This window comes from Monocercomonoides exilis (assembly GCF_001643675.1).
Source record: "Monocercomonoides exilis strain PA203 chromosome Unknown scaffold19-1596985, whole genome shotgun sequence".
Lineage (NCBI taxonomy): Eukaryota > Preaxostyla > Oxymonadida > Polymastigidae > Monocercomonoides > Monocercomonoides exilis.
In genome coordinates this window covers 227,284-243,645 of record NW_027150564.1, presented here as the reverse complement: position 1 = coordinate 243,645, position 16,362 = coordinate 227,284, and the positions used below count along the sequence as shown (strand labels likewise).

General features: G+C 42.7%; 4 protein-coding genes across 4 annotated transcripts; all 4 read left to right on the top strand.

Annotated features, from left to right (window-relative positions):
• The first annotated feature begins 40 nt into the window (after positions 1-40).
• On the top strand, positions 41-7,254 carry MONOS_3966 (uncharacterized protein). The gene is made up of 5 exons (XM_067874000.1): positions 41-233; positions 319-351; positions 410-499; positions 562-3,894; positions 4,014-7,254. The coding sequence occupies exons 1-5, from the start codon at positions 89-91 to the stop codon at positions 7,052-7,054; spliced, it is 6,642 nt and encodes a 2,213-aa protein (XP_067728352.1). The 5' UTR covers positions 41-88; the 3' UTR covers positions 7,055-7,254.
• Positions 7,255-7,642: 388 nt separating this feature from the next.
• On the top strand, positions 7,643-13,286 carry MONOS_3967 (uncharacterized protein; the record flags this gene model as incomplete). Its single annotated transcript, XM_067874001.1, has 3 exons — positions 7,643-9,149; positions 9,279-9,516; positions 9,634-13,286. 3 exons carry the CDS (start codon positions 7,643-7,645, stop codon positions 13,142-13,144), a joined length of 5,256 nt encoding a protein of 1,751 aa, XP_067728351.1. The 3' UTR covers positions 13,145-13,286.
• A 1,630-nt stretch (positions 13,287-14,916) lies between these two features.
• Positions 14,917-15,189, top strand: MONOS_3968 (uncharacterized protein; the record flags this gene model as incomplete). Its single annotated transcript, XM_067874002.1, has 1 exon — positions 14,917-15,189. One exon carries the CDS (start codon positions 14,917-14,919, stop codon positions 15,187-15,189), a length of 273 nt encoding a protein of 90 aa, XP_067728350.1.
• Positions 15,190-15,246: 57 nt separating this feature from the next.
• Positions 15,247-16,177, top strand: MONOS_3969 (uncharacterized protein; the record flags this gene model as incomplete). Its single annotated transcript, XM_067874003.1, has 1 exon — positions 15,247-16,177. One exon carries the CDS (start codon positions 15,247-15,249, stop codon positions 15,799-15,801), a length of 555 nt encoding a protein of 184 aa, XP_067728349.1. The 3' UTR covers positions 15,802-16,177.
• Positions 16,178-16,362: the final 185 nt, after the last annotated feature.

The window sequence follows — 16,362 nt, the reverse complement described above, 5'->3', positions numbered from 1 at the left end:
TTGTTTAGAAATTTTAATGTTTGATCTCGACCAAAGGAATATGGGTTATTCGTGAATTTATCTCTCTTTTTTCGAGCAACGAGCACATATGAAACGAAATCAAAAAGTGAGAGAGACAAAACTTAATGATCTGGATTCATGGCTCCTTTTTAAATCCGGTTCTGATTGGGATTCAATCGTTTCATTTTTAAGAAATTCAGATCATTTTTCCAAGAGGAAGAATCGTAATAATCGTTTGATTTTTGATATCATTTATTTTTAAATATCTTTCCTATTGCGCACATTCAAAAATAATGACATTTTTCTATATCCTCACAGAATGTGAACCATTTAATTCTTTGCCTCTTGAAGGTTTCTTCATTTGTATCAAATATTTAATTTTTAATAATTTCAAAATATGTTCGATTAGATTCCGAAATTCTCACTGGGCCTCCTCATCTTGTGAAATGTATCCATTGTTCTCGTCCTGTTTTAAGCTCTTCTTATCATCGACATTTCAGTTTGTTCAAGAATAAGTATTTTATGATAAGCGATTTATAATGCATATTTTTTAAAATACAGCAAAATGTTTTCGCTTGAATATTGCAGAACTTTCCGAGCATGCGTATCAAGCTGAAAAAGTGTTATCAGATGAAATTGAACATGAAGGAGCTTATCCTCGTCAGATAGTTAGCAAAGGACGTCTTCGTAAATATTTGGGTGTTGTTCCTATCCCTCAACGGAAACGTCCTCGCTCAGTTCCTCCAGTATTTGTTACGGGGCATTCAAATAGAGAAGAATTTGCAAATTGTCCAAAATCTCCAAAACTTATTTTAGACGCTGTTGTGGTTCAACAAAACGAAAACAGCAATCCATCGCTCTTCCCTTTCCAAAGTGGTCAATGTTATAATAAAACAGCACCCAGAGATATCCGTTCAATTGAACAAAATGCAATTTCCTTTCAGCATCTTCTTCCTCGTAAAACATTTGAAAATGAACAAAAATGGGCAAAAAAGAAGAAAGATTTGAACGACTCAGTTGATGATACTCAGAACGAAAAGATGAAAGATTCACCACATGTGTCAGAAACTGAAGAAAATTCAAAAGAGAGTGAAGATGATAATCTCGAAATAGAGATGGAGATTGAAATCGATCCAACTCTTCTTCTTTCTTCTCCGTCAACAAACACTCCACCATTTACACTTCCACCTGCAATCACTCCATTTCGACTTCTTTCAAGTCCGCCGAATCACATCTCCTGTGAAGTTGTTGGTGAAGAAGGAAGCAAGTGCAGCAATTCATTCAACAAGCAAACTGGGAATAGCTTTTCTTCCTCTCCACTTTCAGTTAGTATTCCCTCTTCCCTTCAAATGCAGTATCTGTTTGAAGGCATCAGCTCAGTATCGATCATTAAGAACTCAAGCAATCCACCTGAAGGTCAAGTTTCGCTTTCCTCTTTGACTCTACAAACATCTTCTTCTTCTCCTTCATCTTCTGACCCAAATGACACAAACAACTTCGCCGATCCCTCTCAATCTTTGTCCAACACATGCACATCTCAGCCCTCTTCTTCTGCATCCAAATCTTCCTCTGCCTTCCTCCCTCCTCCTTCTTCATCCCCTCTCACCATCCTCACTTCAGCACACACATCGCCTTCTGTGCCACGCACCTTGCAGCCAACTGAATCTCCACTTCACCTTTTGGGCTCCTCTGCAGAACAATCAAAGTCGTCTTCACATTCTGATCTCTTCTCTTTGCTCCCCTCGTGGATAGGCGCCAAATGGAAAGACGCTGCTGTACAGCCTGCTCGCTCTCGCAGTCAGTTAAGTCAATCCAATCAATCAAATCAATGCAGTCAGAGTAGCTCTTTCACAGAGCATCCACCTCCACCTTCGTCTTCTCCATCTGAACCCCAGGCAAACAACTCAAATACAGCAAAAGCTAAATCAAATGACGATTCCAGTAACACTTCAACCAACTCTTCTCAGGCATCTGGTGGGAATGCGGATGAATCCCCCAATTCTCAATCATCACAGGCTAGTTGTCCTTCTTTGTCTTCCACGCAAACATCCATTTCTTCTCCAAAGCTACAGCACACCCGCCTCCGCACTCTGTTTTTAAAGCAGCGTTTCTCCTCAGTCACCATCCAGTCACTTCCACATCCCTCTTCTTTGCACAGAGCATCTCCAGCACTCTACTACTTCTACCGCCTGCTCTACATCACTCGTCCACTCCGCTTCCCAATCAGCTGCTGCCGTTCATCTCTTCCTCCTCCTTCCTCTTCTTCTTCTTCTCAGCTGTCGATGCTGCCTCTGAGCAAAAGCACTTCTCTGTCTGCATCAAAAGATGGCTCAATGCAGACGCCAACCATGTCTTCTTCAACAACTACAGGCACACCATCAGTGCAGTCTTCCTCAAAGAGTCTGAGTCCAACACCAGCAGCAAAGGCACTTCTGAAGGGCAAAGATGAAAAAGATAGTCAAGCATCTTCCGGCGCTTCTTCTTCGACATCAAATTCCAATGATTCGCAAAGCACTCTCAACAAATCTTCTTCTTCTTCCCCTTCCAATCCACAAACCCTCTCCCCTTCTCTCTCCAGTTCCTCTTCTGTCAGTTCTCCCTCTCTTTCATCAGCAGATCCACCTCTTCCGCTCAGCCACTCATCCGATGCTTCCTCATCCCTCACCGCTTCTGCCCCTTCAACGCCTCAGAAGCAGCCTGTTCAGTGGATGGATCGTGAGAGGCGCAAACTAGCAGCGCTATCTGGCTCTTCCTGCACTCCCCCGTCTTCCCCTGCTTTTCAGCACAAGCCAGTCGATGGCCGTGCAGGTGTGTCGTTCCGCTCTTTGTCGCTCGATGGAGAGAACTCGGCCACACCTTCACTCACAGCACTTCAACAGTCAAACGCAGCGACTTCGACTCCTTCGTTCAACCGATCTGCTTCTTCACCTGTTTTCTCGTCTTCTCTGAATACATCTGCTTCTGCTTCTTCATCTTCTTCCTCTGCTTCTGCTTCTGCTTCTGCTTCTGCCTCTTCCTCTCTCTCCTCCTGCTCCCCTTCCTCTTCATCTTCCCTTTCTCCGTCAGCCAAGCAACCCCCCATTCGCACTGCCAAGCAGCGTCGTGATGCCATCCGCCGGTCGCAGCAAGTGCTGTACGATGCAGACGATTTATGGACAGCCTCCTTCTTCGACTTTTACCACACCATTATGAACCACACCTCCACCACTCAGCCACCACAGCTCCCTTCGTTCCACCCTCTGCTTCATCCACATGTGCCCTTCGACGACAGTTCAGCTTCAGCATCTGCTTCTTCTTCCTCAGCAGCTTCAGCAGACAGCCAGCAGTTTGTGAACAGCCCGTCACGCGGCTTCTATTCGAGGCCTCGATCATCTTCTTCAATGTCTGTTCTTCCATCTCCTGCATCAACACCTGTGTCTGCATCGTATCTGCTGAACTCACCCACTATGTCTCCTTCAATGGCACATCCCTCACTTTATCCCGACCGCCCACGGACTGCCACAGGCTCCCTCTCTGCCTCGACACCTCGTTCGTCTCTTTCTCTCTCATACTCTTCCTCTGAACAGCAGATGCTTTCTTCCTCTTCTTCCTCGTCGTCTTCTTCTTCTTCTCCCTCAGGTTCTGTCTCGCCAGTGGTTGGTTCAGCCATCCCTCATTCTTCATCTCTGCCTGTCCCTCCTCTGCAGCAGACGTCGACACACCCAATTTCGAAGAAGGAGCGGAAGAGGCACAGCCGCTTGCTTCTGCAGCTGAAGAGAGAGAAGAATGCACAGCAGCTGATGATCAGAGCAGCAGGCGGCGGAAGAAGTGGGAGCGAGCTGAATGACAGCTTGTTGGATGACGTGGGAGTCATCTCCGCTGATGACAGACTGAACTTGGGTGGATATCAGGATGGTGTGTAGTTTTATTACATATTTTTGTTTTCTTTTTTATTTCATTGTTATTATTTTTATTGTTATTTGAAAAATAAAATATTATTTATTGCTTTTTTAATAAAAAATCAAAATAAATAGAAGTTTCTCGAGCACGTTCGATGTCTCCTTCCTTCTCTTCTCCTTCGCTTTCTCGCCGCTCCTCCAAAAGAAAGCGGCACAAGCGCCTGACACATCCAGCTGTGCCTCCACTCGTCTCCTCTCCAACCTCTTCCTCTTATCTCTCTTCCAATCCTTCTGTTCCCCGCGGCTCTTCTCCTTCTCTTGTGCCAACAGCCTCCAGCCCTCCTCTCCACTCCTCTTCTTATTCTCCTTCTTCCTCTTCCTCCTCAGGAAGCCTGCTTGATTCGCTTTCTCCGTCGCGCAAGAGAATGCGAAGATCGCCTTCTTCTTCGCCTTCTGGGCGGTTCTCGCCAACACTTGGCTCGTCTCAGCACCACTACATTTCTGGCTATGGCAGCCAGCCAGGCTCAATCTATTCCTCTTCCTCTTCTTCTGCTTCCTCTGCTTCGTCATATGGTGTGGATGGCTATGGCCCCAATGACATCTCATCCTCTTTGTCGTCCACACGTTCCTTGCGATCTCGTTCGCCTTCTTTTTTGCTGACACACACGCCAACTGCAGCAGCACTAATTGCTTCTGCCTCATCGCGCAGACAGATTTATTCACCTCTGCAGAAGAAGAATGCGCCAGGCACTGGGCGCAAGAAGGCGAAGAAGGGATCGAAGAAAGCGAAAGGTGGGATGATCCGGCTGGGCATCTCCGAATCTCCTCATCCAGGCGGAGTGGGGCTGAGGGAGATGGGTGGGCTGAACAGGGCTGCATCGCCGTACAGCTATCTTTCTTCCTCAGCAGCTGCGGCGGTTGCTGCAAGTGCGGCTGCTGCAGCAGCACATGGAAGTGCCAATGCAGGTGTAGTGGGGCCTGGTGGAAAGAGGACAGGCTCCAAAAAGGGAAATGGACGATCGAAGAAGAAGGGAAGACAGAAGCAGACTGGAGTGACGCTGAGCGGGTTGAGCAGCTTGGGGCAGGTGGGAGTCGGGAGCAATGTTGGGATTGGGAGCAGCGGAGCATCAGGAGAAGAAGGATATGGTGGAGTGGGAGCAGGCACGGGAATTGGATCGCTGGGTGTTGGCGTGAGTGGCAGCAGTGGTATTCTGGGAATGAGAGGAAATGGAATCAGATACACTACAGCGCTATCTTCGGGTGCGACGAGCTCTGTTGGTGGGCAACTGCTTGGGAGGAGCGGAGGAATGATGCTGGGGAGGAGGCTGGGGAGTGTGGGAGTGCTTGGGATGGGTGTGGGTGTTGGAGGTGCAGGAACGATGAGCAGCATGCTGTTGAAGAGAGGTGTAACAGGCACAGCTGCGAGGTCTGCTGCACTTGCGTCGCGGAGGCTGGTGGACGGAAGCGACAGCACACATCTTGCGACGTCGTTTGTGAACAGCACACAGACAGGCATTGCATCCATCAGCGGAGGAAGAAGCTCCGCTGGAGGCGAGTCGGGAAGCGGAGCAAGCAGCACCTCTGGCATCACAGGCACCAGCGGCTTTGGGTCCATTCCTTCGCTTCCGATGGGGCTGAACACGCTCTCCATTGTTGGGCAGACGCTCGGCGCGTCTCGCTTTGGGATGGGCGAAAGCGGAGGAGGACTTGTGGGGCTGAGTGGGATGGGGATGGGGTTGTCGTCGATGGGAATGAGTGGGCTGAGCAATCTGGGTGTGGGCATGGGCATTGGCGGGCTGACAGGCAACAGAGGCAGCATTGCAGCGAGGATGATGGGGCATTCGTTGACAGGTGCAGCGGGTGTTGGAGCCAACAGTGCAGCTGGCGGAGGAGCAAGCTCAATTATGGGTGCAACTGGCACAGGAATCAACAGCGCACTGAGTGGACTGGGCATCAGCACATCGATGCAGTCACTGGGCGATCTGTTTGGCAACCGCGCGGGAAGGAGCGGAGGGATCGGAGGGAATGGGCTGTTGATGTGGAGCAACCATCAGCAGAGGCAGAATGTTGGGCAGAACAGAGTCGCACAAGCACCACAGGTGTCGACGGGACAGCTATCGTCGTCAGCTTCTGCTGCTTCTGCTTCTGCTTCTAATGCAAACACAACAACATCATCAGCAACAGAAGGAGGGGCAGGAGGAGCAGGAGCAGGAAGTGGTGGAAGTTCAGGTGGAGGAGGAGGAGGAGGAACAGGAGGATCTTCAGCAACAACAGCAACTTCAACAGCACAGCAAGTTTCACAGCCAGGGAATGTTCTTCATTCCGCTCAAAGAGATGCTGCCTCTGCTCTTCAGTCATTTTCCAATCTGCAGCACAACCGCCCAACAGCATCCACTCCAATGAGTGCAGCAGCCACAATGTCTGCCTTCAATGGAGTGCACGATTCGCCCCATTTCCCACAGAAATCTGTGCAAGAGACGACTTTTGGCTCAGCTCCACATCCACCCGAAGGGAACGATACAAACCGTGCTCCTCTTCTTTCGCATCCACATCCATCTCTCCCGTCTGCTGCCTCTCTTTCTCCCTCAGCCGCGCAGAAGCCGTCAATGATGACTGCTGCCTCTATCCCTCGACAGCTGTCTCCACACACTGCTCTTCTGCACAACCCTTCTCCCCTCCTGTCTTCTCAGCCTAATCTCTCCTTCTCTCTTCAGATGCCCTCTCTTTCAATGGGCTATCCTTCCTCCTCGTCTTCTGCTCACATGAATTCTGCTTCCTCTTCCTCGCATCTCCCCTCTTCCTCTGTTTCTTCTGTTCCTCCGCTTTCTCTCTCACCCACACTCACGTCTTCCTCTTTGTCGCGTCCTTCTCCTGTCACAGGTGCTTCTCTATCACTTTACCAGCAGATACATCCTTCGCCCATCACAGCACTCGCCCACCACCAGCAGCTCCAGCAGCAGCAGTCACAACAGCTGCACCAGGCTCATCAGCACATGCCTTTGTCACAATTGCACCATCCCAACCACTTTGAGTCCTCATCTTCGTTACCAATGTCACCGTCGTCTGCTGTTGCTGCTGCCTCTGCCCATCTTCCGTCACCGCTTGTTTCTTCGCTGTCTGCCGCACAGCTTATGCAGCAGGGAGTAGCTAGAAATCCAATGCCGCCAAGACAATAAGCAGCATTTCCAAATAGTTATTCACATTTAAATAAAAATTATTTTGTAATGAACCCTTATTTATTTTTTGCCTTGTTAAAAGTTGAATTTTGAATTGGCTTTTTTGAGTTTTGTTCACATTTTTTGAAATTAGTTGTTTATTGTAATTATGTTTTTATCTTTACAGCAACTAAATATTTATGGCAAGAAGAGAAGTGCAATTTGATTCTGGAATTGGAGACTCTTTTCAAATATCGGACAACTTACAAGTTTGAAAGAAAATTATCCTCAGTTTTTTTCAAAATCATATTATTATAATTACAGGAGGATTTTATACTCCCCTTTTCTATTGTTGGGAAAAATATTCAAGAATCAAATTTAACATCAAAGCAAAAAAAGAATAATTTCAATCAGCCTTCTCGCATCGTGTATCCACATATTCCTCGATCTTCTTTTAAAGAAATAGAAAATCATTTCCATTCTAATCAAGCTTTGGATGAAAACATTCAAACGAAGCCTTCTTTCCCTTTGTTAACGTCAGAGCGGAAAAGCAACGAAAAAAAGGTTGTAACAATCCAATATCCATCACAACCGTCTCATCGTAGGCCGATGTCAGCAGAAAATCATTTATCCAACAAAAAAGGAGCAATTGAAAAACATTCAGTGAAAGTACTTGCACCTGTTCCATCTCAGTTCGACATATCATTCACTCCACAAACAACTTCAAGAATTGAAAATGATCAAACGGATTACACTGAATGGGAACAGCCACAGCTGCAGCATATTTTGCCATCAAAAAAGGTTAGGAGCCATAGAAATGAAGATCCAGTTATTATTCTTGATAAGAAAAGAGACAAAATCCAAAGGTTCTACGAAAATGATGAAGAACAAGAAAGAAAAGAGTCGATTCAAACTCCAACAGAAGAGCTGTTTAGCCAAGATTTTTTCCCGGAGGATGGTATTAGATTGTCTCAACCGAAAAAAGACAGAGATGAAAAAAGCTTTGAGGAAAGAATCAGACAAGAAGCAATCATGCTGAGTAGAAGGCCTCAACGACAATTAAGAGCCAAATCAGCTGTTTCTTCACCAAGCAGGCCACGCAATGATTATCAGTCAGACAAAAAATCGTCAATATTCACTTCTGTTCCCTCTGCAACTGCTGCTATTGGAGAAAACAGAAGGACTTTGTTTGTCCCCGAATCTCCAACAGCAGATGTGTATGATGACGCAATCCCAACAGCAGTTGTGCCCACTTTATTTGCTCCTTCTCTCGACAGCAAGCCTCGCACAACATCAACACGTCCAAAGCATCAGAGGAATATTTCTCTGTCTTCGGAATGTGGAGCAAGTATTTCATTTCCAGCTACAACTACAAACACTTCTTCTCCACCTCATTTGATTCCCACCTCTCCTTCTGCTTCATCAACCACCGAAGTCACATTTCCTTCATCCACTTCAGTATCATCTCAGCAGACTTCATCCTCTTTTCCTGCATTTCATGCATCTCCTTTACCACTTCGAGTGAAAAAATCACAATCATATCAAAGTTCTGCACTAATGCCAACTACAACCTCATCTTTTGCATCTTCTTCTGCTCAACCTTCACAAAAAATCTCACAACTTTCATTTCCATCTTCATCTTCACAGATGACAAAAGGAGAATACGATTATCTTTCTTTCCAATCACCTTCTGATGCTTCTCCTCTTGTTGAAGAATCAACAGCTGCTGTGCTGATGAAGCAGGGTGTTATTTCTGATCCTCTTTCGCTGAGCGGCAAATGGAGAAAGAAAGTAGCTGCTCCGCCAATCTCCGCAGACAATTCTTTTGAAGAGTTAGAAATTGATGTTCCAAACAATCAGCTTCTTTCAGATGAATACCAATGGATTCCATCTGCCGCTCTTCCGCAGACGCCAAGTTCTCTCAACAAGCCAACATCTGCTTTAACTTTGTATTCAGCAAGCTCAATTGAGGCATCTTCTGCTTCTGCAAAGAACCCACGAATGCAGTTCCATTCCAATCAAAAGCCGTTCATGTCATCTTCAATTTCTTCTTCCACTACTTCTACTACTACTTCTTCACTTCAGGCAAGGAGTATAAAACTTTTCCCAATCAAAGGTGTGCAAATGAATATTCTAATTTTTTGTTTTTGATTATCATTCGCATGTTTATTCTTTTGCTCGATATCATTTTTATTACACACAAATATCATTTTTTCTTTCCTATATTCTTTTCTTGAATTTGCAGAATCGCGAAGAGAGAATCCAAGTCACACTGTGCTTCCGCCTCCTCCTCAGACCGCATTTTGGAAGCGGTTGATGCAGCAGCAAGAAGAACAAAAGTATCATCGGCGCCTGCCCAGCAGTGGAGAAGATAGCGAGGCTGATTGCAAATATTTTAATGAGCCATATACAGACAATGAGCCATACTTGAGAGAAGGATCTTCCACAAGGGCATTTGAAAGAAAGAATGGAGAATACACGAAGTATCGAGTTCCTCGTTCACAGGGAATAAAAAGAAAGAATCAAATGGAAATTAAATATGATGAAGAGGTGAATGAATGGGATAATGATATTCAACCAAATGAACAACTTCATAAAAGAGAGAAATACTTTGATGGAGCAGAAAAAGGTGAGATATTTGATTATGGCGATGCGGATGAGGTGGATCAGAGCGACTGGGAAAATGATGACATTGTAAATTATGTTCGCGATATCCAGGAGGGAAGAAGAGATGATCGAACAACAGATGGAATACACAAAATTATAAGCCCAGAAAAGCGAAGAGTCGACATAGAAAGAAAGAAGAGAGCAGTATGGAAGAAGAGCGTTGAGCTTGGTGAAAAAGAGCAACGTGCAGATGGCAATGAGGAAGAGAGTATGAACAGAGAAGAGAAAAGAGAAGTTGCTAATCGCGAAGATGGTGAAGCTTTGAGTACAGAAGAACAAAGAAAACGAAAGAGGAAAAGAAGACACAACAGACGACACCCACAGCAGCTTTCAAATGAAAACAGAGCAATACTCGGGTTGCTTGGAATGGGAACGGACTTGGAAAATGAAGAGGAGAAAGATGATGATTTCACTTCGGAATATGAAAGTACAAATGCAGATTCTATGAGCGAAACTGAAAGCACAACTATTTCATCGCAAAGCGAAGGTTTGTCTATTCTTAGAAAAAAGAATAAAACATCAAGGGACAAAAAGGAAGGAGATGATCCAGTTGGAAAGACCAAAGGAAAAGCAAAAAGAAAAGTTGAACGAAAAACTGGAACAACTCTTGAAGAAGACATTGCAATGGCCAAAAAGCGAGAGGCAGAAAGAAGACAAGAACTGGAAAAACAAAAAGAACTGAGGAGACAGCAAGAAATCGAGCTAATGGAAAAGCTGAGGCAAAAAGTGGTTGCATTTGACATGTGCATTGAAAGGCTGCAAAGAGAAACCAAGTTTTCTCAGGAGCAGGTGGCAAAGTTACTAGCGACTGCTCGCGATACTGGGCTTCTTGCAAACACTGAGATTGCTCCACCGCTGCCAGCCAGAGAGAGAAAGAGACTATTTGAGCGGAAAGGGAAAACTCCAACTCCTTCTGTTCTTTATGGCTGTTTTGACGTTGATGCGTATTTAGATCCTCTGCATTTCTCATTCTTTGCAGAAAAGCTTGGAATGAAGAACGGATTGTACTGCAATTACTTCTACTGGAACGTTGTTGCAGCTGCACAGGAAATGTCGAAAGAACGAGGAAGCAGCCAAAGCAGCACAAAAGCTGAGGAGAGGGAAAGAATGAGAAAAGAGGAATCGCTTTCGCGAGGAGTCCAGCCAGTCTCGTTGAATCTCCTGCTGAAATGGTTGGACTTTGACGCCAAAAAGAAGCGTGAAAGTTGGGATGAGAGCACAGATGCAGAAAATAAATTGAGGGAGGGAAACTTGGGAGAGGAAGGGGTGTTTGATGGTGCATCAACTGTTAAATATCGTATTGGCAAGCAAACAACAACTCTTAACTTTCTTCTACCACAGAAAGATGAATATGACAACAGCATGCTGCAAGAAAAGAGTAAAAATTATGCGGAAATTGATGAAAAGCAAGAAAATGCAGGAAAAGATGGAATGGATGCCCACGAAAGGGTCTTATTGCTGCAAAAGAGAAAAGCAAAGTTGAAAGAGAAAGAAGAATTTGACTTGGTCAAAGACGATTATTCATTTCCTCTTGATGTCGGTTCTTTCTACCTCTCGCTTAGGTCGTTGCTTATTGTTATAGGAGCTGTTTCGGTTACAGCTCGAAATACTTCTGCAACAACTGCCTTTCTGCCTTCTCTTTCGATGTTTTCATCGCGCACAACTCGATCTGATGAAGCAACTCAACTTTCATCAGGCTTATCCAATTTAAAGGAATATCAATCACTTCCAGTTGAAGTTGCACTTGCATTATGCTCGAGATTTTACTTTCGATTGCTGGATTGGGATCAAGACAGCATGATCAGCGGAAGCGATCTGTTTAATGCTCTATCTTCTCTTCAATCTGACGTTGAGGAAGATGATATCGCTGCTCTTACGCAGGCTGTCTTTGCAGAGTTTGATTCAGATGGAGATGGAAAATTATCTTTTGAAGAGTTCTCGAGGAAAGGCAGAAGCCCACCACATAAGATTTGTGTGTTTGTGAGAGATGTATTTGAAGGAATGAATCTTGAATTGGGAGATGGCCACGAAGCAAATGGAAAATCAGAGAAAATAATGACTGGATCTGAAGATGATAATCAACGAAAGAGTGAAGAAGTAAGTTCTTTAACAACTCACAAAGCAAAGACGTCAAAGCAATCATCGATCCACTTATCATCCGGATCAGATGAAAATGGATCAAAATGGAATGATAATTTGGAAAATGATCGCATTTTGATTCCGGCCGATAACTTCGAACCAGAAATAAAACAAGCATTTATTGAACAAGATAATGAAGAAAGTACGACTCAGAAACAGAATTCAAATGATCTCTCTTTTTCTGCTTCAAGTCCAAATCGAGACTCAAAAGGATTGCCTTTTGCAGGCTCTCCTTCACTGCTCCGTCGAAGCAGGAAGCAGTCGCATCGCCCGTCGTCTCCGTTCCGCTTTGATCCAAACTCAGACGAGTATTATGGCAGATGGCGTCTGCTGAACCCAGATTCATGCGATCCATTGACTTACCGAAGAAAATCAGGAACAAAAGGAATCTCTTTTGTGATGGCAGAATCAAAAGAGACGGGACGAGATGTTATTCTCGGAATTCTGTTCGACAGAGAAATCTGGAGTGAACGCGATGCAGCTGGCTGGTGGGCATCAAATAGACATCGCTTCCGCAGAGAATGGAGAGGCAGCATGTGGGCGGAGAGAGGTATTGATGCGAACAAGCCATTGAAACAAGCTTATAAGAAGCCACTTGGAGAGAAAAAATCGATAACAATCGAAATTCCTGAGGCAGTAGAAAAAGTGACTCAACAAAAAGAACAAGAAAAAATGCTGGAAATTGAAGAAAGAAAGAAGCTGGAAGAGAGCAGTGCAGATGCTGCCACAACTGGTTCTGCAAAGAAGAAAGGCAGAGCAACTCCGCCTGTCTCTCCGCCAGCGATGCTCAGCATCTCCTCCTCTTCTTCGTTACTCCCACTGTCACCAGGTCTTCCGCCTCTTTCATTTGAAACTGCAGCAAAGAAAAGAAAAAGGGAGAAGCCAGGCACTCCACAAATAAGCTCCATGCACCGTCTTGTTGTGGTCGGAAGCGATCACAGCGGAGATTCGCAATCCCTGGCAGAAGCAAAGCAGCCACTTGACGTACCATCAAAACAGGATACCACAAAAAAGGAGCAGGCGCAAAATCATCTCTTGCGTCCTGCTGCACATCGTCTTGGCAGGAAAAGCAGTGTTTCTTCTGTTAGGCCAAGCACTCGCTCGTCTTCTGTGTCTTCGAATGGAAATGATATCAGTCGCCATCGCTCTCTTACTCCTTCTCGGCCATCTTCGGTACTTTCCACTCCATCGTCTATTTTCCAACAAGCTTCTGAACAAACACATCAAAATACTGCTTTAATGAAGCCAAAGCCGAAACCTAAGAAAGTTGTTGCATTTTCGTCTGCTTTTATTAGAAACAGTTAATTTCAAATGTTAGAAACATTGAATCTATTATGTATTTATAATTTCGTTTTGCTTTGTGCGAAGAAATGAAAATAATTTATCACATCTTTTTCTAGTTTTCACCTCAAAAATATAAACTAGTTATAAAAAAAAAAAAAAAAAAGATCTTATTATTTTATTAAAACAAAAACATTTAAGGTGATTTATATACTCTTAAATCATTCAGTTATTAATGTTGATCTATCCATAAAAATTCACTGATCAAACCTTCAATGGTGTGATTTCTATGTTCGTCCTTTCCAGAAAATACTTGGAACATCTTTTGAATGAAGCAATATTCATTTCTTTGAACATTCGAGCAAAACGAAAACTGTCAAAACGACACAGCGAATTTAAATATTTCGGTGATTGTTTTTGAAATCACATACGTGTGATTATTTTCGAACTCATAACATTTTTCGATGTGTTCATCATTCGCTGGAATTTTTCATTCAAATGAAAAATGTTTATCTTTCGTTTCAAAGGCCAAATTTTGACTTGAAATAATGGAAGAGGCGCAACAAAACAGATGTAGTAAGTGTTAATAATGGTGGACACTTTTAATAACTGTGGACACTCACATTATCTCAACAACCGTTGACAGTTGGATTTCGACAATTAACCCAATTATTCCTAAAATGAATACAAACTTAAAAGTCACACAAAAATGAAACAACTTGCTCCCAAGTTAAAAAAAAACTTACCAATTTAAATTCTCAGAGAGATTCTCCGAATCTTTATTTACCGAGTTTCTCCGAAAAGAAAAAATAATTATTGTATAATTTCATTGTGTTGGATAGGTGATTAAAACAATTCATATTAGTTCATATTCATTTTAGGAATAATTGGGTTAATTGTCAAAAAGCAACTATCAACGGTTGTTGAGAAAATGCTAATGTCCACAGTTATTAAAAGTGTTCACCAATATTGACACTAACTATATATCACCTTTCAATGTTCTGTTATAAATACTCATTTCTCACAATCAAATAAAAATTTTTGACAGAAAATATATGATTTCAAAAATAATCACACATATATTGATGAATAAAGCGAATGAAGAGATATCAATAAAAAGAATTAGAAAAACAAAACTCAAGACATTTATTCCACTAATAAAAATTTTATTCTCTTCGAAATTGAGTTATTATTTATCCTAATACTATTATTATTTCCATAGTTTAATTATTTTCTTTAAGTTTGTATTATTTATTGTTTTCCGAAAAAAAAAAAAAAAAAAAAAAAAAAAAAAAAAAAAAAAGTAAACAAACCACTGACGTGAACAAAATCCATTGACTGACTTAACGACAATAATTATGATATGTCACTCAGATTATCAACAACATCATTTGCAATAATAATTTTTCTTTTGTTCGATTTTTGCGTTTATTGCTCTTATATGAATTCCGCAATTATTACTATGTACTCAGTTTGCAAACATTTGTTCAAAATGCTTAATATTGCAGATAAATTAATATTCTTGATTGTTAGAGAAAGCAATTATCAAAGGAAAAACAGATTGAAAAGAAAAGAAGTATTTTGGATATAAAATCGAATGAAATCTTAGTATGGGATAACAAAATGAGTAGTGGAAGAGAGAAGGAAGAAAGGATGAGAAGAAATCAGAAGAAAAGATAAAGGCAAGAAATTGAGGAAAAAAGACGATTCTTTCAGAATCTGAAGAGTATTTACTATCTGAAAGTGGTTCCACTGAATACATCTTGGGGAGAGACTCAGACAAGATTCCTGAATGGATGCTGGAGAAGGTTGAAGAAGAAGAAATAAGAAAGCGAACACCTTCTCCATCCATTTCATCCATCTCAACAACTGACTTAGATTCAACATTTGTTCGAGGAGAGGATCTTTGTCCAACCACTTCATCAATGTCGAATCCGGTGGACGCAATGGCATGCTCGTCTCCTCATGAGAAGCTGATTGTGGATTTGAGGGATTCTTTATTTATGCTGCTTCATGGAAAGAACGAGAAGAAGGAGATGACAATAGGAACTCTGAAGGAGAGGGAGTAAACAGCTGCACAGATCCTGTTCTGGGTGGCTAATCTTGCGCTCCATTCATTTGACGAAATGGAAAACGGATTATCTTCTTTGGCAAATCTGAGTCCTCATATCATTCTGTTCTCTGAGCACATGGTTATTTGCATTGTGATGCATTCTGATTTGCTTTTATCTGATGATTCAGATTCATCATCAATCTCTTCATCAACAGTTGCAACGTCTGTCAGTGATGATGATAGAGACTCACTACCCTCGTCTGCCTTTGAGGATGAAGATGACTTCAGAAAAGAGTGCCTGAGGTGGAAGGCGCCCGAGCTGCTGATCAACAAGAAGATGGGTGCAACAAAGGAGTCGGTGGTGTTCTCGATTGGGATGATGCTGTGGGAGTGTCTGACGCTGGAGATCCCGTTTGGAGAGTATGAGGCAGAGGTGGCGGGGCAGAAGATTGTGAACGGAGAGAAGCCGCATGAGATGGGGATTGAAAAGAGTGTAATGAAAAATGTTGTGGATGTGAGGCTGTCTTCAGATGCATTGAAAAGACCGACGCTTATTGAACTGAAGAAAGAAATGGTTGGACTGTTTCCATGCGGGATATTTGTTATGACGGTGACAGATGAAATCTAACTTGAGGAAAGCAGCGAAGAACGCGAAGAAGGTAGCAAGAGCAAAGAATGTGAAAAAGAAGGAATAGTGGAAGAGAAAGATATGAAAGACATGTTTGATAAGGGAGGAAAGCTAAAAACAAAAGAAATTAGTTCCAAACAAAAATGGTTTTAAAGAGAGAAAGTTGCTTCTTCACTTTAGCCTCAATTTTATTCAAATGGAAATTCACTTTGTCGGATTTTGAGATAAGCATGATAACAAGATGAAGTTTTATGAAGCACATGAAGTTTGAGATTTGATGGATTTTTTCAAAGAAAGAGTTTGATAGCTTTTTTAATTGGTTTTTGAAAATCTGATTGATTTCTGAATATTTTTGAACATTTGCAATTTCTTGAATTGAACGGTGGACTGTATAAGCTATTCAATCGTAGACAGACTCAAAGATGTCGTAAAATAAAATAAAAAATCAGAAATAAAAAATCTCTGAAAAAAGTGAAAAAAAACATGTTACATTTTCTGTTTCACAATGTTTACCAAAGTGTGTTAAGAGTTAAATGACTCTATAAGGAATTTTTTTGTAAT

Coding starts and splice junctions, on each gene's coding strand:
- MONOS_3966 (XM_067874000.1), top strand. CDS start 89: ATGAAACGAAATCAAAAAGTGAGAGAGACAAAACTTAATGATCTGGAT. Junction 352..409: donor TAATTCTTTGCCTCTTGAAG/GTTTCTTCATTT, acceptor ATGTTCGATTAG/ATTCCGAAATTCTCACTGGG. Junction 3,895..4,013: donor CTTGGGTGGATATCAGGATG/GTGTGTAGTTTT, acceptor CAAAATAAATAG/AAGTTTCTCGAGCACGTTCG.